The sequence below is a fragment of the Leucoraja erinacea genome, chromosome 30 (genome assembly GCF_028641065.1).
Source record: "Leucoraja erinacea ecotype New England chromosome 30, Leri_hhj_1, whole genome shotgun sequence".
Classification (NCBI taxonomy): Eukaryota; Metazoa; Chordata; class Chondrichthyes; order Rajiformes; family Rajidae; genus Leucoraja; species Leucoraja erinaceus.
In genome coordinates, this window is record NC_073406.1 from 15,248,031 (window position 1) to 15,270,894 (window position 22,864).

At 45.5% G+C, this 22,864-nt stretch overlaps 1 protein-coding gene across 2 annotated transcripts; it reads left to right on the forward strand.

Annotated features, from left to right (window-relative positions):
- The first annotated feature begins 5,008 nt into the window (after nt 1-5,008).
- LOC129711682 (tumor necrosis factor receptor superfamily member 3-like) lies at nt 5,009-21,670 on the forward strand. 2 transcript variants are annotated; one of them, XM_055659510.1, is made up of 7 exons: nt 5,009-6,832; nt 10,971-11,096; nt 12,565-12,672; nt 14,289-14,361; nt 15,559-15,653; nt 16,735-16,860; nt 18,677-21,670. In XM_055659510.1, the coding sequence occupies exons 1-7, from the start codon at nt 6,706-6,708 to the stop codon at nt 18,820-18,822; spliced, it is 801 nt and encodes a 266-aa protein (XP_055515485.1). In that variant the 5' UTR covers nt 5,009-6,705; the 3' UTR covers nt 18,823-21,670. The 2 variants fall into 2 exon arrangements, with proteins under 2 accessions (XP_055515485.1, XP_055515486.1); XM_055659511.1 differs by having other exon boundaries at nt 12,568-12,672.
- The last annotated feature ends 1,194 nt before the right edge of the window (nt 21,671-22,864 follow it).

Genomic DNA, 22,864 nt, shown 5'->3' on the forward strand with positions numbered 1-22,864 from the left:
GACAGGCTAGATGCAGGAAGATTGTTCCCGATGTTGGGGAAGTCCAGGACAAGGGATCACAGCTTAAGGATAGAGGGGAAATCCTTTAAGACCGAGATGAGAAGGACATTTTTCACGCAGAGAGTGGTGAATCTCTGGAACTCTTTGCCACAGAAGGTAGTTGAGGCCAGTTCATTGGCTATATTTAAGAGGGAGTTAGATGTGGCCCTAGTGGCTATAGGGATCAGGGGGTATGGGGAGAAGGCAGGTACGGGATACTGAGTTGGATGATCAGCCATGATCATATTGAATGGCGGTGCAGGCTCGAAGGGCCGAATGGCCTCTACTCCTGCACCTATTTTCTATGTATCTATGTATCTATGTAGAGATAGTTCAAAGGTCTCCAATGAGATAGATGGGAGGTCGGGGCCACACTCTAGCTTATGAGAGGATGGTTCATTGGACTGATAACACTTGAGAATCTGACTGCAATAAAAAGCCAGGATTACTCCAAGACCCCACTTAGTTCACCAACATTCTTAATGGTATGAAGTACTCTTAGTTAATCCATATTTCACTTGCTAATCTGTCAGTCATTTTATTAATCACTATACCAAGTGCAGACCCGTTGGGTCTGTTCCCCCAACGTGCGGTTGTGGGGGGGGGGGGGGGGGAGGAGGCATGCAGCGTCACACACACTAACTATCCCCCCCCCCCCCCCCCCCCACTCACGCTAATTACCCCCCTTGATATTATATTAATATTATTAATTTGCTCCTTTTACCCCATAACCACCCTATCTACTGACGCATAGCCCCCAACTTGAGAGAGAGAGGGGGGGAAGGGGGCGGGGGTAGAGAGTGAGGGCAGAGAGAGATGGGGCAGAAGACTCTGGACTTTGCTGCGGTGTGTGACCCCCAACAAAGATTTCTGCACTGACTGATGGCCATGTTAAATCAGCAGAGTCAGGTTGCTGGGGAGCAGCCCTGGATCGACAGTGGGATGTGAGACCAGCTCAGTCTGGAAACATAAAGCTGGAGACTAGAAAATAGTCATTTGTTCAACTTCTTGACCACAAACAGCATAACACTCATGGTTTGGTGTTTCTTATAGGTGTTGTGTGATTTCCCGGTGAAGTCCCACATATTGCTGGCATTCCTGAAACTTCGTATCACTTCCATTGTACTTTGCACACTTTGTGATTCACCAACGCATGCAGGGCCTGTGCTTTATGTCTCAATTTACTGTAGGTCCAAGTAATTCAACCACAGATTCCTGCTTTATGTATAGGAAGTCAAGCTGCAACGTTGACAGTATACATTCTGCCTGGAACCACAGGCCCTGTATGACAGTATCTGACCTAGCATCTGTGGGGGGAAATTGTTATTTTTACTGAGAGGAAGCAGATAAACTTGGTTAATACCAAGTATTTTCTTTGCGACACGCGCAGAGGGAGAAGAGGAGGGAAGAGACAGTAACTCTAAGACTTTTGCCTCCATCACAGTGAGGGGGTGCTTGTTGAACTCACTGTGGTGGATGTTAATTTGTGTTTATTGTGTGTTGTTATTATTACATGTATGGCTGCAGACAACAACATTTCGTTCAGACCGAAAGGTCTGAATGACAAATAAAGGATTCAATTCAATTCAATTTAATCGCGATATAGAATCTCTCTTACTACCAATGAAGAGAAACGAGCAAAGAAATGAGAAAGATGTCATCAGCTTGGTCTGCAATGACATTTTCAGTAACGTCACCATCTCTGCCTCTCCCTCAGCCCACCTATTGCAAAGCTCGGCCATGTTAACATTACCATTAATAGACATTTGGGCAGATACATTTGGGCAGGGTTTGGAGGGCTATGGGCCAAATGCAGGCATGGGCGGAAATCCCGGGGGGGGAGTGGGAGACAAGGGGGACATTCCCCTCCATGCTTTGAGAGGTGGGGGATAATCGCCCCCCCATGTTTTGTAATCTGGATTTTAAAACTCGGAGGAAAAAAAATCTATTAAAAATCCCTGCTTTCGGCGAGACAGTGGGGGTGGGACTGATGATCGAGGGCGCCGATTGGACGAGAGAGACGTCGGTCAGCAGGCAGTGGGGGCGAGACATGATGATTCAGCGCGATCATTGGAGGAGCGAGGTGTGGGTCAGAAGCGGAAGCAGTGGGGTGGGACTGAGGATAGAGTGCGGTGATGTCCTGGTGGAGCAAAGATCATAGAGCGAGGCTTGAAACGGCCCGTTCGCGGGGCTTTTCATCGCCCGGCCCGACACAATAAACACAAATTAACATCCAGCTTAAAATCGGCGGGATCTTCCACCGCCCCGCGTCGAGACGATCGAGGCTCCCGATGTTGAAACCCTCGCCGGGCAATGAAAGGCCCCGCGAACGGGCCAATTGAAGCCCCACGATTCGGGAGGACGTAGCTGCTGTTGCTGGAGTTTGGTCACCAACCAGGTAAGCTCCCGATGTTACCGTCCACAGGGCCCACGGCTGAAGCCTCCAAAGCCTCGCGCGTGTGAGTGTGTGTGCACGCATGCGCGGTGCTAAGAAATTGTCCTCACCCCCCATGTTTTGATAGCGATTTCAGCCCCTGAATGCAGGCAAATAACTAGCCAACTTGGTCAGCATGGACAAGGTGGGCCGAAGAACTTTTTCCGTGCTGTTCAGATCTGGCTATGAATCTATAATGCAGATGCACCAACTGTAGGCCGGTCAAGACATCGTTCTGGTTTATATCCTCAAACCTACTTGCCAAGAGACTCATTGTGTTGCACTCTCCCCAACATTGAGCTCAGAGACTTTCAACTTGGGAGTCAGAGAAACTGTACAACATAGGAGGCCATTCAGCCCATCATATCTATACCCAATGAAAGAAAGGCCCCTTTGGACTAATTCCAGCTTCTTGCATTCGCATTTCGTCTGAACATTTTCTTAAGATCTTGAGGGTACAGAAATAGTTGAGCCTTAGTAAGATGTGGCTTAGATTCCACTTAACAATACTTTCCATCTGTTGCCATGTTTCTTGATTCTCTCATGGTTGACATCTTTGTGCCCCTTCCCTAACAGTTTGCATGTCTGGCAACCTTTGCCTTGATTAGCTACAACTCTACAACTTTCTGGGTTGAGAATTCCAAAGAGTCATGATCTAAGAAAAGAGATTCCTCCTCATCTTCATCTTAAAATAGGCTGAAACTCCAGCCCCAGCTCCAGATACCCCACTGAGGAAATACCAATGGCATCCCTCCCTTCCGAGTGACAGATCTAAAATGTTAACTCGGTTTCTCTCTCCATAGATGCTGCCCGACCCCCTATTCCCAACATTTCCTGTTTGTTTCATACCGGCCTGTCGTGTAAATGACGGCCAAGTGGGACAGGCCCTTTACTCCAACACTTTGTGGCTGTTTTTATAACAAAGGGAAGTTTGGTTGGAGCTTCACATTCAGCATCCGTTAGCAGCACAAACTCTTGCTGAATAAAACTTACAATTATTTTGACTCTGCACGCACTGCGTTTGCAGGCACTCGGAATATACGTGCTCATTAAAGAGATTAACTAAATAGCCAAGTACCTGCGCCCACGACTGAGTGAAGCCGCTGGCGATGTGAGATGGGGAACGGAATTTAAACCCTCTGACCTTTACTGCAGGAAACCACAGTTCTTTAAATCATATTTGAGTTGGCATGGGAGGAGTCGTGTGTTGCCTCGTACCCAACAACAATCTTGCCTCTTCATGAAGCAATATTAATAATATTAAATAGACATTGGGCCGGGCAACAAGATTATCAGGCAATACTTGACATTGATCGCTTAAGGAGTAACAGGGTAGTGAACTGAAGTAGTGAGAATACAAGGGGCGAGGGGGGGGGCAGGCGCCTGAATGGAAGAAAGACAAAGCGGCCAAGGGAGATAAGGGAGTGTAGGAGGTGAAGCGCAACTAAGGGAGGCCAAGAGAAATGAATAGAGGCAGAGTGTCGCTGAAAGAGGAAGGGGAGGGGTGGGGGGGATAAAGATAAATCTCTTCTGCACCCTCTCCAAAGCTGCCACATCTTCCTGTAGAACTACACACAATATTCCAAATGTGGCCTAACCAAAGCTGCAAAATACTTGCTGATGTTCCTCCAATTTGCGCTGGGCCTCACTCTGACAATGGAGGAGTCTCAGGACAGAAAGGTCAGATTGGGAATGGGAGGGGAATGGCGTGAATTCACAGCTTTATCCTGCGCTACTTAATCCAAAGGCGAGCGGACAGACGGACGAAAGCAACGATCATAGAGTGGAATAGATGACATTTCGGGTCGAGACCCTTCTTCAGACTGAGTCAGCGGAAAGAGGAACAAGAGATATAGACGGTACTAAGGACAAATGAATGGAAGATATGCCTATATCTACTCTTTCCCTTTCCCTTGACTGTCAGTCTGAAGAAGGGTCTCGACCCAAAATGTCATCTATTTCCACTCTATGATCATTGCTTTCGTCTGTCTGAGAGAGAGAGAGAGAGAGAGAGAGAGAGAGAGAGAGAGAGAGAGAGAGAGAGAGAGAGAGAGAGAGAGAGAGAGAGAGAGAGAGAGAGAGATGCAAGAAAGCAGCTATGACATATAATACACAATAAACTATATTATAAATACACAAGAAACAAGTTATGTATTCTTGTACTCTTACATGGGTATGACTGCACATAAAAAATCCCCCCTCCCCCCTTCCTTCCCAACCTCAGATTCACGGACCTTAGAGTGCCCCTAGTTCCTAAAACCCATTTCCATCACTGCTGATACTCAATGTCCTGACTGAGCAAGACAGGCATACCATGCCTTTTGTACATTCTATATACTCATGGAACCACTTTCAAGGAGTAATGAGGGAGAGGCAGTAGAGGGAGCACCGCACAGTGACGGATTCAATAAATTCTTGATTAGTTAGGGTGTCAGGGGTTATGGGGAGTAGGCATGAGAATGGGGTTGAGGGGGAAAGGTAGATTAGCCATGATTGAATGGCGGAGTAGACTTGATGGGTCCAATGGCCTCATTTTTCTCCTAGAACTTATGATTTATGAACTTCGACCCCACGACCCCTCTGCGCATGAATGCTCTTCACGGTCTTGTATCACAAACCACAGTTGACAGAGCACAGATCCTGTGGAACATCACTGAGCACAGAACTGCAGGAATAACACCCTTCTATCACAACCCACGACTGGTTCAAGAGTGGGGTACAGGGAGTAAAATAAGTTCATAAGTGATAGGAGAAGAATTAGGCCGTTCGGCCCATCAATCATAATTTCTGTGTCTTTTTTTTCTTTTTTTTTCTTTTTTCTCTTTTTTGTTTTGTATGGATATATTGACATTTGGTCTGTTCTATTAATTTAATCAAACTCTGTAAAGCACTTTGGTTCAAATACTGGTTTTGTTGAAAAGTGCTATATAAATAAAGATTATTATTATTATTTATTAATCATGGCTGATCTATCAAAAGGCATGTATTGGACATGCAATAAATACCAAGAGTGCCGTGCATGAATGAAATATCGAGTAATTGTTCTCCAGAGTAAAACACAGCGGGACCGGCAGCATCTTTGGAGAGAAGGAATGGGTGACGGTTCGGGTCGAGACTCTTCTTCAGACCCCGAAACGTCACCCATTCCTTCTCTCCAGGGATGCTGCCTGTCCCGCTGAATCACTGTGCTATTTTGTGTACATCTTCGGCGCAGCTTCTGTCATCACAACCGTTCTCCAGAGTTCAGAACGCAAACCAAGTGGATAGCTTTCCATCTTCCCTGTAGGACAATTTGCAGCCTTCATTTAAAATCCTTATTTTTCTCAGCAGTGGCAAAGGTGGACTCGCCGACTGCTCCAGTCATCAGCATTGCATGACGAGGCGGCAAGGAAACCCACAAAGTGACAGCTACAGCTCCGACCACTGCTGGTAATGTCACCTCAACCCTCCACGTCATTCCGTGAGTGATGCCTCATGATCTGTTCCCGGACATTCAGCGGAGTTTCCACGGATGGATCCCGTGCCCATGGCCCCAGGCAGCTCCGCCAAATGTCAGCCGGGGTGGGTGGCTGACTGGCAACATGGCATCTTGCAACAAGACCTACTGATATATTTGCACAATTTCAGTCGTTGGATTAACTCGTGCCTTCAAATCACCAGTGGTTTAAAATCAGCAATGTCCGAAGACTTTTACCTCCAGAAAAAAAAATGTCGAGACAGTAAATCAATAGACAATAGGTGCAGGAGTTGGCCATTCGGCCCTTCGAGCCAGCACCACCATTCAATGTGATCATGGCTGATCATCCCCAATCAGTTCCCCGTTCCTGCCCTCTCCCCATATCCCCTGACTCCGCTATCTCCCCACCACATGCCGATGCTTCAGAGATGGGTCAGAATTCCACGTATAATTTGATGGTGTGGGACATCCAACATTTCAAACAAACCCACGATAATCATTGTTCATTATAATAATTCGCAATGTGCGGCGCTCCCTCAGTGTCGCCCCTCCCACAATGCGGCGCTCCCTCAGTTGCTGCTCCTCCCACTGTGCGGCGCTCCCTCGTGTTGTTTGTGGTAGGTGACGTGAGGCTGACGCCCGGCTCTGGGCTGTGTCCGGATGCCGCCTCCGCCATCTATCTATGTGCCACCGCTAAGTCTCAGGAGCAAAGTTCTTATTGCGGAGCTTTGGTCAGAAGCTCAGGCGCCGCATTCCGATTGTCCGCGCTGCGCCCATGGGGTCCCCGGCGCTCCTCCTGTCTGTGCTGGCAACTGTGTGTGCGGCGCTACCCCAGGACTGTCCGCCGAAGTTCAGGCTCGATCGAGTCGGGGATGATCCCTGCTGTTCAGGCTGCCCGGCAGGTGAGACCGCGGCCGCGATATTCATGAAGGTCGGGTGACTTGATCCAGCCACTGGTAGGTGAGGGAAGGAGAGAGGAAGAGAGGGAGAGAGGGGGGTGGGGGGGAAGAGAGAGAGTTTAACATAGGTGCTGCATAGATCGTTTCAGGTCGGTGGGGCTGACATCACCTGGGGGGGAAGGTACACAAAAATGCTGGAGAGAAACTCAGCGGGTGCAGCAGCATCTATGGAGCGAAGGAGATAGGCAACGTTTCTGGCCGAAACCCTTCTTGGAGATGTGGCTGGGCAGTGATTGAAGTGTCAGTGGAGCCACAGTCGTTATTATTAGATTTTAAATATTATGGAAAAGGATAGGACTGCTCCACAAGTTAAAGCCCGGGTTCACCGGTGCTGCATTCGCTGTAAGGCAGCAACTCCTGGCTCTTGGTTTTCTTGGTCATCCAAAATATTCCAAGTGGAATTTAAACTGGAGGTGGTGGAGGGAGGACTTAAGCCAGAAAGGGTTTTTGGGAAGAAAGTTTTCGGGAAGAACTCAACCGCTACGCCACCGTGAAAGGACAAGTCTCTGAGGCTCAGCAGAGCATTAGTAATAAATAGAGCCAGGATTTTGCCATGTCATGTGCCTTTTCATGTCTTTTTTGATGATTTCAAAAAATCACGATCAAGTACCTAAATCAGCCTTTTTTTTTGCCGTTTTGCTAAAAGGTCATGCTATTTTCTCTAGTTGTACCGTGATTACAATGACGTTTTCTATGTTAACACGTTAATTTTAATGTTATTATTAATGTGTTAACATAGTATAACTTACAAGAAAACTTCCACCACCGGGGCAAAACCTGGCGCGCCACCGTTGGTCGTTCATTCGTTCGTGCCTCTGCCCGCTGGTTCAGTCTTCTCCAAGATCTATTTAAGAAAGAACTGATGGAAAAATCGAAGGTAGACAAAAAATGCTGGAGAAACTCAGCGGGTGAGGCAGCATCTATGGAGAGAAGGAATAGGCGACGTTTCGGATCGAGACTATTCCTCAGACTGATGGGGGGGGGGGCAGGAAAAAAAGGAAGAGGCGGAGACAGTGGGACTAGGAGAGCTGGGACGTGGAGGGGGAGGAGGGAGAAGACAAGGGTTATATAAAATTAGAGAAGCCAATGTTGATACTGCTGAGGTATAGACTAAACAAACGAAATACCCAAGCTTGTCTTCTCACTACATTTACTGCTGGCTCCAGTCACAAATCTGAGTTTTCGAGTGGTCTGTGCAAGGCATTTATCGATGCTGGAATTCCACTGTGGAAATTGGAAAACAAATCCCTCACAGGCTTTTTTAGAGTAATACACAGAGGAACATATACTAAGCAAATCATCATTACGGAAAAATTATGTTGACAGCAACTTCAACATTGTGCAGAAAATTAGAGATGAAGTTGTATGTGACAAAATATGGATCTCAATAGACGATACAACCGATGCTGTGGGCAGATATGTTGCCAATGTGGTCATCGGTACACTGGAGGCAGGTCAACCATCAAAGGAGTATTTGTTGACATTGAAAGTATTGGGGAAGTCAAACAGCTCAGTTGTTTATATCTTCACTTGCTGTACTTTGGCCAGAAGGTATAAACGCGAGAATGTTCTTCTGTTTGTGACTTACAGTTTTATTCCCCAAAATGTCGCATTTGGCATGCTTAGTCAAGGACTTCATAGAATTGCCAAGCATATATGTAGCTTGTTTCCAAATTTCGATCGCCTACTTTCCAATGTCAAGAAAATCTTCCTCAAAGCATCGTCATGTGTGCAGCTGTTCAAGGAAATGGCACCTGAGATTCCGCTACCTCCTCAGCCCGTTTTGACTAGGTGGGATACATGGCTCTCTGCTGTACTCTACTATGCTGCAAATTTTGAAAAGATAAAATAAATCGTCAACTGTTTTGAAGAAGAAGAATCTGCTGCAGTCAGGATAGTCAGTGAAATCATGCAGAAACAGTCCCTCCACCGTGATCTTGTGTTTATTGTTTCCAATTTTGCAAACTTCCCACAAGCTACCACTTCCCTTGAGAAACATGGCGAAACATTAGTGAATAACTTGCAGGTTTTCAACAAAGTAACTGACGATATTTGTAAAGTTCCTGGCGATGTAGGTAAAGACATACAAGGGGAATGTGAGAGAGTGATTTTAGCTAACAAAGATCTTGAAGAAATACAAAACATAGCTAAAGTTCTCAAAGGTAGTTCTAATACACAAGATATCGACATGAATATAGAGTCTGTAGCTTGTTTTGGGTATGCTCTAGTGACCTCAGCTGGGGTAGAAATAAGTTTTTCACAACTTAAGCATATTCTGTCTGACAGACGACATTTTAACACCAGATAATTTGAAAAAAAATGCTAGTAATTATGTGCAACCAGGCAACTTTGGTCATTTAATTATTTTGATGGGTGGAAATAAATGCCTTTTTATGCCTATGTTTGTCAATAAATGCCTTTTTTGTAATTTTATTATGCCTTTTTGCCTGCCTATTTCAGTTATTTAGTGCCTAAACATCCTGGCTCTAGTAATAAGAAACTCAATAGTTGGGATTATGTCCAGGGAGGTAGATTTGCTAGTACCTGTACAACTTTGGAGGTTTAAAGCTAGATTGTCAGGAGGCAATAAGGAGGCAGATGAGAAACTGAGGGCAAAAAAGTAGTCAATGTCCTGCATTACTTGCAAGATTGTCAGATGGGGAGCACAGCAAAAAGAGAGGAAAGACCAGTGGGTTAAACAGCATTTACCTTCATGCAAGAAGGTTAACAGGTAAAGCAGTTCATTTCAGGCTCGGACTCCAACTGGTTTGTTTCTCTGTCCGTACAGAACTGGCTATCACATCCATGATATCGCCTCAGTTTTTCTTCGCACTTCATTAACACATCCTGCTATTTGCAACATCTCACGTTTCAGTGCCCATTCACCCACTATTAGAGCTAAGGGCATTACCAGAGCCCCCACACACCCACAATTTGGACTGTTCATACTGCTTAACTCTGGGAGGAGGTACCGCAGCATGAAGAGCGGGACAACCAGGTTCTGCAACAGCTTCATCCCCCAGGCCATAAGATTACTGAACAATCAAAAAAACCGAGGCTAGAACTTTTTAAATATCGACACTTTTTTAAAACTTTTTTATATATATTTATTTTACAGAACCATGCGTATGAGGCATTTTTATGGACGCACCTAGAACTTTTAACTATTACTTGATTTTGGAGAGTAAAATGCAACAAAATTTCGTTCAAGGTGCACTGTGTCTAGGCGTATATCTGAATGACAATAAAGTTTTCATTCAATCATACTTTCATTCAATCATTCATTCATTCATACATTCATCCATACATTCATCCATACATTCATCCATTCATTCATTCATTCATTCATTCATTCACACACCTACCTTTTCCTGCAACTCAACATTATTTTATTTCACCTATCACGGTGAAGACTCTTCAACCTGAAAGGTTAACTAGGTTTTTTCCCCCACAGCCTGTAGCATTGATACTTAAGCCCCTGTCCCACTTTCACGACCTAATTGACGACCTCTGCCGAGTTTGCCCTCGACTCATACTCGCAGCATGGTCGCCACGAGGTCATAGGAGGTCTTCGTAACTCTTCCTCATGCTCGTGAGTGGTCTCCACGTACTCGTGGCCTCAAGTAGGTCTCAGGCATTTTTCCAGCCTGATAAAAAATGTCCACGAGTAAAAAAAAAGTCGGCGTGGAAGAAATTGATGCCTTTTACTTGTAGGTAGGTCGTAGTAGGTCGTGATGGTAGTCGTAGGTCGTCGTAGATAGTCGTAGATAGTCGTACGTAGTTGTAGGTCGGTAACTGGCCCAAGAAAAAAAATGCAAACATGGCATCATTTTATCATGTGATCATTTTCCACTCTTAGCTAGTCGTAGTTGGTCTTAGGTGTAGAAGACTGAGGTCAAGGGAGGTCGTAAGAGGTCGTACACATAGTCATAGGAGGTCGTAGACATAGTCGTAGGAGGTCTTTTACTTCAGCGTGTCAACACGACCTTGACATTTTTTTCAACTCGTTTAGGGTCTTCTAAACTCATGGATTAAGTCGTCCAAGTGGGACAGGCCCTTTAATGGTTCTTTTATTTTCCAGGTAACTATTTGGAAAAGGAATGTACTGCTCACTCTGATTCCACGTGTGCAACATGTCCAAAAGGATCATATTCCGAGCAATGGAACAACATTTATTCCTGCTTCCGCTGTGATGAGTGTGGATACGGTAATGTCACATTTACTCAAATTGTCAATGTTCTCACTGTGTGTTAATGCAAATGTAACACCTCCTGATAAACAGAGACATCCTATGTGAGGCAGCATCTATGGAGCAAAGGAAATAGGCAACGTTTTGGGCCGAAACCCTTCTTCAGACCGAAACGTTGCCCATTTCCTTTGCTCCATTGTTGCTGCCTCACCCACTGAGTTTCTCCAGCATTTTTGTCTACCTTCGATTTTCAAGCATCTGCAGTTCCTTCTTTAACATCATATGTGAGGATATTGGATAAGGTCATCAGAGGCCAATGCAATGCTTATCAAAGCAATTGCATTGACAAAGGATCTCGCCTTTGAAGGTTTAAAAAAAGGATAGCAGCTGAAGGAGATAACAGTTCTTTATTAAAATGATACTAGTGGACTTGTTTTAATGTATCAACTGAAGGACAAACCCCTCTGACTGTGCAACTCTCCCTCAGTATTACACTGTTGTCTCAGTCTGTAGTTTCTGCTCACATGTCTGATAGACATAGGATCATAGTATCATACAGAATGGAAACAGGACGTGCGGCCCAACTTGTACACACCAACTAACATCTCCCATCTACACTAGTCCCACCTGCCTGCGTTTGGCTCATATTCCTCTAAACCTGTCCTATCCATGTACCTGTCCAAATATTGCTTTGAATCCACAACATTAACTAAAGGCTGATACAGTACATTTCCAGATGCTTAATTTGACATCCTAGGTTAGATATTGCAGTGCAAATGATGATTTGTCTAAAAGTTTTCTGGTGAGATGAGTAGATTGTCCTGCCCTGTCGCGCAACAAATCCCAGACACCGTGGGTTGAGTGATGTCAACAACCAACCGGCATCACAGGACGTTACTAAAAACAGAATCAACGCAACCGCCTGGACTACGGATTGCGAGTGGTGGGTAGGAACATGGCCATTGGGGACAGAAAATCAGCGCTACCTCAACTTCAGACAAAGAAGGGAAATTTAACTATGCCTTGAGTCCAATTGGATAATATGACCCCCCCAGAGTTCAAACCCATACTACATCCCCACCACTCACAATCTCGCTTTGATGTCAATGGATGTTGATTTAATTCTGTTTTGTGGTTATTGTATTTAGAGAGTTTAGTTAAGAGTTTAGAGATACAGTGCGGAACCAGGCCCTTCGGCCCACCGAGTCCATGCCGACCAGCGATCCCCATACACAAGCATTATTCTACACAGTAGGGACAATTTACAATTTTACCTTGCCAATTAACCAACAAACCTGTATGTCTTTGGAGGAAACCGGAGCACCCAGAGAAATCCCACGTGGTCACGGGGAGAGCATACAAACTCCGTACAGACAGCACCCGCAGTCAGGACCGAATCCGAGTCTGTGGGACTTTGTCTAAGGCAGCAACTCTAGCGCTGCGCCTCCGCGCCACTCTTGTACTAAAGTACCTTCTGTTCTTGCAGCAGGGATGAAGTATAAGAGAAATTGCACGTCCATCTCCAATGCCCAGTGTGAATGCAGTGACGGCTATGTTTGCAAAGACAGCAACTGCAGAAGCTGCATCTTACCAGGTAAACGTTCCTACTGACCTGCAAGCAACTGTGTGCTCAATGTAAACCAATCGATTGAAAGGTGGGTGCTGGCTGTCAGTATCGTGCTTCTGATCATCATTTTAACGCTTGTCTAATCAATTAAATGAACTGCCTGCGGTGCCTGTGTAACTGGAAGACACCCCTGTCCACCTGGCTGCCACAACAACTGGGGAAACATATAAAATGCAATCACTCATAGAAACTTATTGAATAGTGAAAGGCCTGGGTGGAGAGGATATTGAGAGGATGTTTCCACTAGAGGGAGAGTCAGAGGCCACATCCTCAGAATAAATATATGTATTTTTAGAAACGTGATGAGGATTGTTTTTTTTAGTCAGAGGGTGGTGAATCTGTGGAATTCATTGCCACAGACGCCTGTGGAGGCCAAGTCAATGGATATTGTTATGGCAGAGATTGACAGATTCTTGATTGATAAGGGTGTCACAGGTTATGGGGAGAAGGCAGGAGAATGGATTTGAGAGGGAAAGATAGATCAGCCACGATTGAATGAACAGATTGATTAAGGCCATGACAAGATGACTCAAAACCGTCCACCATCTGAAGTCTGAAGAAGGGTCTTGACCCGAAACGTCACCTATTCCTTCTCTCCAAAAATACTGCCTGTCCTGCCTGCTGCCCGAGTTATTCCAGCTTTTTGTGTCTACCTCCACCATCTTTCTTTTTGGGATCTTAGCGTCATTAACACCATTGTTTTTTTTCTACTACTAAAAACTCTTGAGGAGTTGATGTCGGGAGTGGGCGGGACAGAGGTAGAATGTAGTCGGAGACAGTAAGACTGGTGGGAGAACTGTGAAGGGGAGGGGATGGAGAGGGAAAGCTTTCCCTCTCTCTCTCCATCCACTCCCCATCCCAGTTCTCCCACCAGTCTTACTGTCTCCGACTACATTCTATCTCTGTCCCGCCCACTCCCCTGACATCAGTCTGAAGAAGTTTTGGCCTAAAACGTCACCCATTCCTTCGCTTCAGAGATGTTCCCTGTCCCGCTGAGTTACTCTAGCATTTTGTGTCCAATTTAAACCAGCATCTGCAATTCTTTCCTACACATCTTAGAAACATAGAAACATAGAAAATAGGTGCAGGAGTAGGCCATTCAGCCCTTCGAGACTGCACCGCCATTCAATATGATCATGGCTGATCATCCAACTCAGTATCCTGTACCTGCCTTCTCTCCATACCCCCTGATCCCTTTAGCCACAAGGGCCACATCTAACTCACTCTTAAATATAGCCAATGAACTGGCCTCAACTACCTTCTGTGGCAGAGAATTCCACAGATTCACCACTCTCTATGGAAAAAATTATTTTCTCATCTCGGTCCTAAAAGACTTCCCCCTTATCCTTAAACTGTAACCCCTTGTTCTGGACTTCCCCAACATCGGGAATAATCTTCCTGCATCTAGCCTGCCCGACCCCTTAAGAATTTTGTAAGTTTCTATAAGATCCCCCCTCAATCTTCTAAATTCTAGAGAGTACAAGCCAAGTCTATCTAGTCTCCTGTATGTTTAGTAATATGGTAGCTGTATGATGTTTGTTCTATTGGCATTCATGTCATGACCAACCTCTCCTTTATTGCAGGTGTGGAAAGCATTCCTTGCTCAACAGGGACATTTTCCACCACAGGAACCAGGCCCTGCCAACTATGGACCAAGTAAGGGTGGAGATCTGCTTCAATGGTTGTCCTTGACTCTTCTGCTATTACTTCCAGAAATTTGCTGAGTGACACTAGAAGAGGACATTGTGAACATTGGCAATTTCCTGGAATCCAGGATGCACGTTAATGTTCCCTTTTCACATAATTGATTTAAATCAAACTTCAGCCCAGCAATTTCCTGCTCTGACACATCTGCTCTGTTTGATTACTCAAAATTGCAACAAATATTCATTATTTCCAGGACATTCACAGTCATTGAGTCATGAGCGTTGTCCCACCTTGTTCATGCTGACCACGTTTGCATGCTGAGCTAGTTCTATTTCCCTCCATTGGCATTGCAGTTGTAATTTATCTGCTTCTATAGTTTGGCGGATGTAAGAACGCCAACCACGTTTTTGTGAACTTATTTAATTCAGAAATAACTCTTTGGTTTACAGGTCCTCACAAACACGTCAGCTACACAACTGTGGCGCTAAAGCAAAACCGTGCGAAAACAGTAGCCCCTCCCGAGTCACGTGACTGCGGCTGCTGAACGCCGGGTTCGACACCTGCGTGCGCCAGCAGGCGACACTACAATAGCTTCCTCCGGCAGCTAGTTCAGACACGGACAATCTTCAGCGCAAAAGTTGCCCCAGAGGTCCCTCTTAAATCTCCCCTCTTTCGCCATAAGCCTACGCTCTCTAGTTTTAGAATCCTCTACCCTGGAAAAAAGTCTATGAGAGTTCACTTTATCCATGTTCCTCATGATTTTATCCACCTCAATACAGTCACCCCTCAGCGTCTTATACTCCAAAGAAACAAGGAATAAAAGCCATGGGGCAAAGGATTCCTCTGGCCATATGCATTCCTCCTCCCTTACAGTCCCACACCTTGCTCCACTATTTTGGCCTCTGTGAAGGACCTTGACTGGAAACATGAACTGTCCAATTCCCTCCATGAATGCTTTGACCCGCTGAGTCCCTCCAGCTGGTCAAGTCTCTCTTTGGCTATAGGGTTTTCAGTGTCCTGTGCCTTTGGTTCAGAGGAGAACTTGAATAAGACAATGGTGATTCAGTGTGGCCATGTTACTCTGGGGTGCGGGGAGGGGTGGGGATGAGCGGGGAAAGGAGACTGTTGGCTCGAGTCTATTGTTGCATTGTGTAAATACTTCCCCCAATCTTCTCAGTAATGCTGTTGTCTCTGTACTTTTACAAGTTGCACCAGTCTGGGTCAAGTCGAAATAGTACCTGCCAATCAAACCAGTGATGCCATCTGCGATTATATCCATCACACACAAATCAGGCAGAAATGTAAGCGGTGACTCAGGTATTTTATTTGGTGTATTTAAACAGTCTTCATGCTCAAGTCAGTACCAGCTCTTGGTTATTATTTTCCTAAGTGTCTCATAATTGATGCTGCAGTAAACTTGAAATGAGAGATGTATGCAATTGTTTTACAGCCTGTGGTTTAAGAAAGTCCCATTATAGAAAATATGAAACTGAAACAGTAGGCCATTTCACCTCACACTTGCTTCAACATTCTGTAAGATCATGGCTGATCATTACGTCTCACAGTATGATATAGTAGTACACTTCTCTCAGAGTAACCCTAGATTGCCTGGTTCTTCAACATCCAGTTGGTGCCACAGTCCCGGGTTTTCATCCATGGTTAAGATACGACCAAGATAGGAGCAGAATTAGGCCATTCGGCCCATCGAGTCTACTCTGCCATTCGATTATGTGACAGAACAGAATGATCTGCAAAGAGCTCAAAGGTTATTGTGCACTTCCCTCGTTTCTCCAAGACAGCGCTCAGAGTCAATAGTCTGAGTGTACTTGCTCTTTCTTGGCTGCTGACTACAGGAGTTGACAAAACACTCTTTAGGCAGGATGAGAAAAGGAATGTATACATCCAATTACAACTTAAAAACAAACTTTTATTTGGAACGTGGAAAAACAAAAGAACAAACTTTCTCTTTTAAACTTTGCACCTTTCACCTTAAAGCTGGGCCTTTAATATTTGACATTTCCACCCTGGGAAACAGATTCTGACTACCTACTGTATCTATGCCTCTCATGATTGTATATACTTCTATCAGGTCTTCCCTCAGTATCGAACGTTCCATAGGAAACAATCCGAGTTTGTCCAAGCTCTCCTTGCAGCTAATACCCTCTAATGCAGGCAGCACTTTGGTAAACCTCTTCTGCACCCTCATCGAAACCTCCGCACCATTCCTAAAATGGGTGGCCAAATCTGCACACAGTACTCCAAATGACAGTGCTATCCACGTCGACCATGATAGCCCTTACAAGGACATGGGTGAATTTCTTTCTGTGGCAAACTTTCAACAAAATGTCTAATTGATTGCTTTTTCTCTGCCCAACGATTCAGCTCTCACTTTGGAAGTTATAATGAGCATCATTGTCTTCATCAGCCTCATCCTGCTCTGTCTATCAATTGGAGTGCACATCGTGAAGTGCAGGAGGAAAAGGATGGTAGAATTTGTGTTGTTACCAGGTAAATAAAATGATGACTTGGTTGTCGAGTTTCCTTTTAATCTGGAACTGGTCTCCTGGCTGCAGTGAAGAGAGGGCACACGGCAGGTGGGGCTTCACTCAGTCATTTGACAGAGAAACAGGAGAACAATGATCACTGGCACTGACTGATTTGTAGCCTGTGGCCTGACTGAAGTGGTGCAGAAGGCAGAAGTGGATGAGCGCACACCCAGATATCCCATTATCACGTGGGCCTGTAATGTAGTTTGAGACCAACTTCCGTGGGGCGTGGGGCAGTGGACATATTGTTCTGAGGATGGGAAACCTCCATTAGTTTCCACAAGGTCGTGCTACTTGACAGGCTGGAGCAGATTGGATCAGAAAACCTGGGAACTGTAGTGGTCTGGGATGTCGGGGGGGGTTGCAATGGATGCCCTCTGATTGTTCTGCTCCTTTCACCCACTGTTTACCGAACCCCTGAAAGCGGCAATCAGTCAAATATAGAATAGTTCATAATAAGTTCATGATCATAAGCGCAGAAGTCTACGCTGCCGCTCAGTCATGGCTGATCTATCTTTTTCTCTCAAGTTATTAGATGTAGGCAGTATCTTAGTTTACAGGCTACTGAATATATTTTAGTTAAATGCCCATCTTAACACTAATGAATAGCATCATCATTGGCTTCCATTAAGTAGGGAGTGGGGCCCTGTTTTAGACATCTTGAATGTAAGTGTCAGCGCTATCTATGTCTGCCTCTCCAATGGCGCTGTGCCCTCCTCTCCTCCAGCGGCACCATGCATTCCCTGTGTACTCCCGCCTCCTTTGCCGCTATGCACTCCATCTCCTCCTCTGGTGCTATGTGCTCCCTATACTCTGGCATTGAGTGCTCCCTCTGCTCCTCTGGTGTCATGGCTTCCTCCACCTCCGGCTCTGCATTCTCTCATCGTCCGACATGTTGTACACTCTATCCTCTGCACTTTACTCTCCCTCTCCTCCTGCGTGCTGGGTGCTCCCTCCTCTTCTGCTGCTGTGCACTCTCTTCTCTGGTGCTGTGTGCTCCCTCCACCAACCCTCTGCTGATGCTGTGTAGAGGACCCCAGGCCTCAGTCTTCAGTTGTTTACTATTTATTTCATTGAACAGGAGAAGGGGCCAAACTGTAAGCTTTCTAAGTTTGCCAATGATGTGATATTCAGTGTTGGGGCATTGTAATAGAATGCTACTAGAATGTAGTAGCACATAGGGAGATTCCCCAGTTTGTTCCTGGAATAAATGGGTCCTATCAAGAGACGTTAGACAGTTTGGGTCTGTATTGCTCATAGTTTAGAAAAATGAGGTGTGACATTAAGATATATAAAATGAAGATGAAGCATGGCAGCTTAGATGTTGAGGTTTTTCATGAGGGAGAATCTTGAAAAAGTGGGCATAATTAAAAGATGAGGGGCCAGTTGAGGGGTATTGAATCTTTGAAATTCCCCACAGAGTTGTAGAGGCCAGATCATTGTAAATATTTAAGGTAGGGGTAGTTACGTAAAATTGGAGAATTCAATTGTTCATACCATTCGGTTAGAAACTACCTAAGCAGAATGAGTGGAATACTCTTAATGTCCTGTGTTCCACCTGCCTTTCCACCACATTCCCCCTTCGTGCCACTGTGTAGATCAAGACCATTCTATGCACACTGCTCTGGAGTGGAACTTGAATCCAGAACCTTTGACCTCCTGTGAGCATGAGTACCACCGAGCCCTGGCAGCTGATCATAATGTTATTTCGGAAGGGAAATAAGTGAATGGATAATCATTATTTACTGTTATTTTCTTATTATTTTAAACTTTCCCAGTGACAGATAAAACACAAGCAGCACTTCCTACATTGTCTGAAGACACCATCACCATCCGCCACCCAGAACAGGAATGTGGAGGGCCGCCTCAGCCACAAAAATTGTGCAAGGAGCACACCAGTGTGGAAGACCCTTGTGGATGCTGACCCTGGGCATTTGTGCAGCTTCACTGACCTTGGGTTCCATGTTCGCTGTTGCTTGAATTGCACTATAATTTGCTAGAATGCTGAATGGGAATGTCATATCACATTCATGAACTCTTGGCTACTGTTTCTAATAGCTGATTTCTAATGGCAAGGAATGATGGAAGAAAAGCAGTTGAGAGAGGGAATTAAGGATTAGGGCAATGGTTCATTAAATGTACTGACATACTCATGAGTAGAATGGAAGGAAAAACAAAGTCAGAGGTAGAGTTGCTGCCTTACAGCGCCAGAGACATGGGTTTGATCCAGACGACAGGTGCTGTCTGTATGGAGTTTGTACATTCTCCTGGTGACCTGCGTGGGTTTTCTCCGGGTGCTCTGGTTTCCTCCTACACTCCAAACACGTACAGGTTTGTGGGCTAATTGGCTTGGTAAAATTGTACATTGTCCCTAGTGTGCAGGATAGTGCTAGTGTATGGGGTGATCACTGGTCAGTATGGACTTGATGGGGCGAAGGGCCTGTTTCTGCACCATATCTCTCAACTAAAAAAATGCGGTCTGGATGATAAGTAACTGACAGAATGGATTAAACAAATAAAGGAGGCACATGACCAACGTCAGGTGAGAATGAGACTATTTATTGTAAGCAGAGGCACTGAATATGTTAGCAGGGAAGTAAAGATGGAACACCAGTCTGTACACTAGCTTGGCCACAGCCTGAGCACCGTCGACAGTTCTGCTCGTATCATTTGAATGTGCAATTTCATGGAAGAGTCTGCAGTGAATGCCCAGTTGCTCTATCCAAGGTCCTCAACATTTTATTCACCTGAATTGTCTTTCCTTGGACTCCTCCGTCCTCAGCCGATCTGAGCCTTCTCATAGCGACAGTTTTCCAGTCTGTGGAGATTGTGGGAGGATCCAGTTCTGTTTCCAGGGGGATTTCAAACCAGGAATGTAGGTTTAAAGTAATTGGCAAAGGACCAGATTGGAACAAAGAAAATCACCCAAGGATGGTGGGGCAAAACATTTGTGACATTTGTATAAATAACCCACATTAGAGACTAATTGTCCAAATTGTGGAATGAAGTGTTTGTTGGCAACATGGGTTAAAAAATGGTGGTTCAACATCAGAGGGTCATGGTACACAATTATCTGGTGTTCCCCAAATGTTTGTTCTAGGACTACAACTTTGATATATAGTAATTAGTTAGTTAAGGTATGTAGGGTAAAGTTTCTAAATTTGCAGATGGAAGTCTGGTAAACCATGAAGAGGATGATGGATCAAAGGGGCAAGGCTGGAATAGGCACACAAGTGGCAGATTAAGTTTCATGGAGAGAAATGATACATTTGGCAGAAGGAAGAGATGATATAGACCAGTTTTACAGGGTGTGTGGAAACAGAGGAAATGTGTGGAACCAGAAATGTGTGAAAGATCTACCATTTGTGGAACAAGTTCATCGGGCAATGGTCTGTGTGGGATGTCCTCGAGACGTGGTGAATCCTACTGAGTGGGAAGGAACTGCAGATGCTGGTTTAGATCGAAGATAGACACAAAATGCTGGAGTAACTCAGCGGGACAGGCAGCATCCCTGGAGAGAAAGAATGGGTGATGTTTCGGGTCTGTGGAACGGTCTTGACCCGAAACATCACCCATTCCTTTTCTCCAGAGATGCTGCCTGTCCCGCCGAGTTACTCCAGCATCTTGTGTCTATCTTTGGTGAATCCTACTGATAGTCACTTGGTAGAATGCCTCATTATTAGGTCACTCAAACAATCTAAGACCGTGGGAAAGGTCCTTCCCCTCAGAGCCTTCGTGCAGTAGGAATCTCACCACCGTTATGAGCTGAGTTATAATGGTAGAGTACCAAACTTTCCCGTCGCACCGCAAGACCAGAAACTGCGGCTTTCTGCAAGGACAATGTCTACATTGGAAAGTGTGTTTGGAATGTAAATGTCAGTTCCGTATTCTCAGTGGAGTGAGACATGCTGATGTCATACAATGTCTGTACTTGAACAAGATGAAGCATGTTGACCTTTATGACCTGTAACAATTTGTCTACTGTAACATAATCTGACAAATTTGATAAATTAAATAAAGTTTTGGACAAAATATCATTCACTTGGGTCCAGTCCATGCACTCGGCCTGTTGGAGCAGCACCCGATCCAGCTGAGCCCCAGCACTGTGGGGCCTCCAACAGCCCAGTCCACCATCGATGCAGTGCGCTCCCTCCCGTCGCCAGTCTGCTCACTGGCTGTCTGTCCGACTCCTTCCACCCTTCAGCGGCATGGGTCTTCGATCCGCGGCGAGCGAACTGGGGCTTCAGGGCAGTTCCAGGACCGTGGCAATTCCTGGGCGACCCGGGCGACTCCTCCATCTGCAGCGGGCGCGTCCTCAGCCCTCGGCGGGTGAACCAGGCCGGTCCTTGGACCCAAAGATCTTATAGCGAAGCTTCGCTATAAGATCTTTGCTTGTTATATACATTTATATAATTTTCATGTATGTGTGTTTATAAACATTTTATTCCTTAACAAGAATCAACAGAATTATAAACTAACAGAATTATGAATCTAACCCTATAATCACGCACAAAAAGTCCCCCCTGTCAATCACCCTGCGAGTCGGGTCGGTTCCGGTTACTACAAACACTGCTTGTGAGCCATTGAAAAAGAAATGATTTAAAAAACATTAAAAAAGACAATTACCAGAATCAAATTTTGTTCTTGACAAGAAGTTTGAACTGACAGATTTATGAATCTGACCCACACAAACTGTCGCTATAAGATCTTTGCTTGGACCGTGGCTCAGTTCCCTCCTCCGCCCGAAGCCACGTGCTCTTTGTCCTCCAACACCTCGGGTCACGACCGTTCCCTCTCCACTGACGCTGTGCACTCTCGTCTAGGGCACCGTGTGCTCTCTCTTCCGGAGCTGTGCGCGCACTCTCCGCCAGCACAGAGTGAGTGCGTTCTCTCCGCCAGCAGTGGGTACGCGCTCTCCCCTCCACTGTGACTACTCCCCTCCAGTACTGTACGCGCTCTCGTCACCAGCACTCGGGTGAAGAGAGATTGCACGGATGTTCTGCGGTCTCTCAGTAGAGGCGATGGTTGTCTCGGGCTTCGTGCCACCAACCCACTCTTGAGTTTGTCCCAGTGGCTCAGTCTTGCTCAAACTTGTGGAATGAAGTGTGGAATGAAGTGTTTGTTGGCAACATGGGTTAAAAAATGGTGGTTCAACATCAGAGGGTCATGGTACACAATTATCTGGTGTTCCCCAAATGTTTGTTCTAGCACTACAACTTTGATATATAGTAATTAGTTAGTTAAGGTATGTAGGGTAAAGTTTCTAAGTTTGCAGATGGAAGTCTGGTAAACCATGAAGAGGATGATGGATCAAAGGGGCAAGGCTGGATGGAATAGGCACGCAAGTGGCAGATGAAGTTTCATGGAGAGAAATTATACATTTGGCAGAAGGAAGAGATGATATAGACCAGTTTTATAAGGTGTGCGGAAACAGAGGGAATATGTGGAACCAGAAATGTGTAAAAGATCTACCATTTGTGGAACAAGTTCATCGGGCAATGGTCTGTGTGGGATGTCCTCAAGACGTGGTGAATCCTACTGAGTAGGAAGGAACTGCAGATGCTGGTTTAAATCGAAGATAGACACAAAATGCTGGAGTAACTCAGCGGGACAGGCAGCATCCCTGGAGAGAAAGGATGGGTGATGTTTCGGGTCTGTGGAACGGTCTTGAACCGAAACATCACCCATTCCTTTTCTCCAGAGATGCTGCCTGTCCCGCTGAGTTACTCCAGCATCTTGTGTCTATCTTTGGTGAATCCTACTGATAGTCACTTGGTAGAATGCCTCATTATTAGGTCACTCAAACAATCTAAGACCGTGGGAAAGGTCCTTCCCCTCAGAGCCTTCGTGCAGTAGGAATCTCACCACCGTTATGAGCTGAGTTATAATGGTAGAGTACCAAACTTTCCAGTCGCACCGCAAGACCAGAAACTGCGGCTTTCTGCAAGGACAATGTCTACATTGGA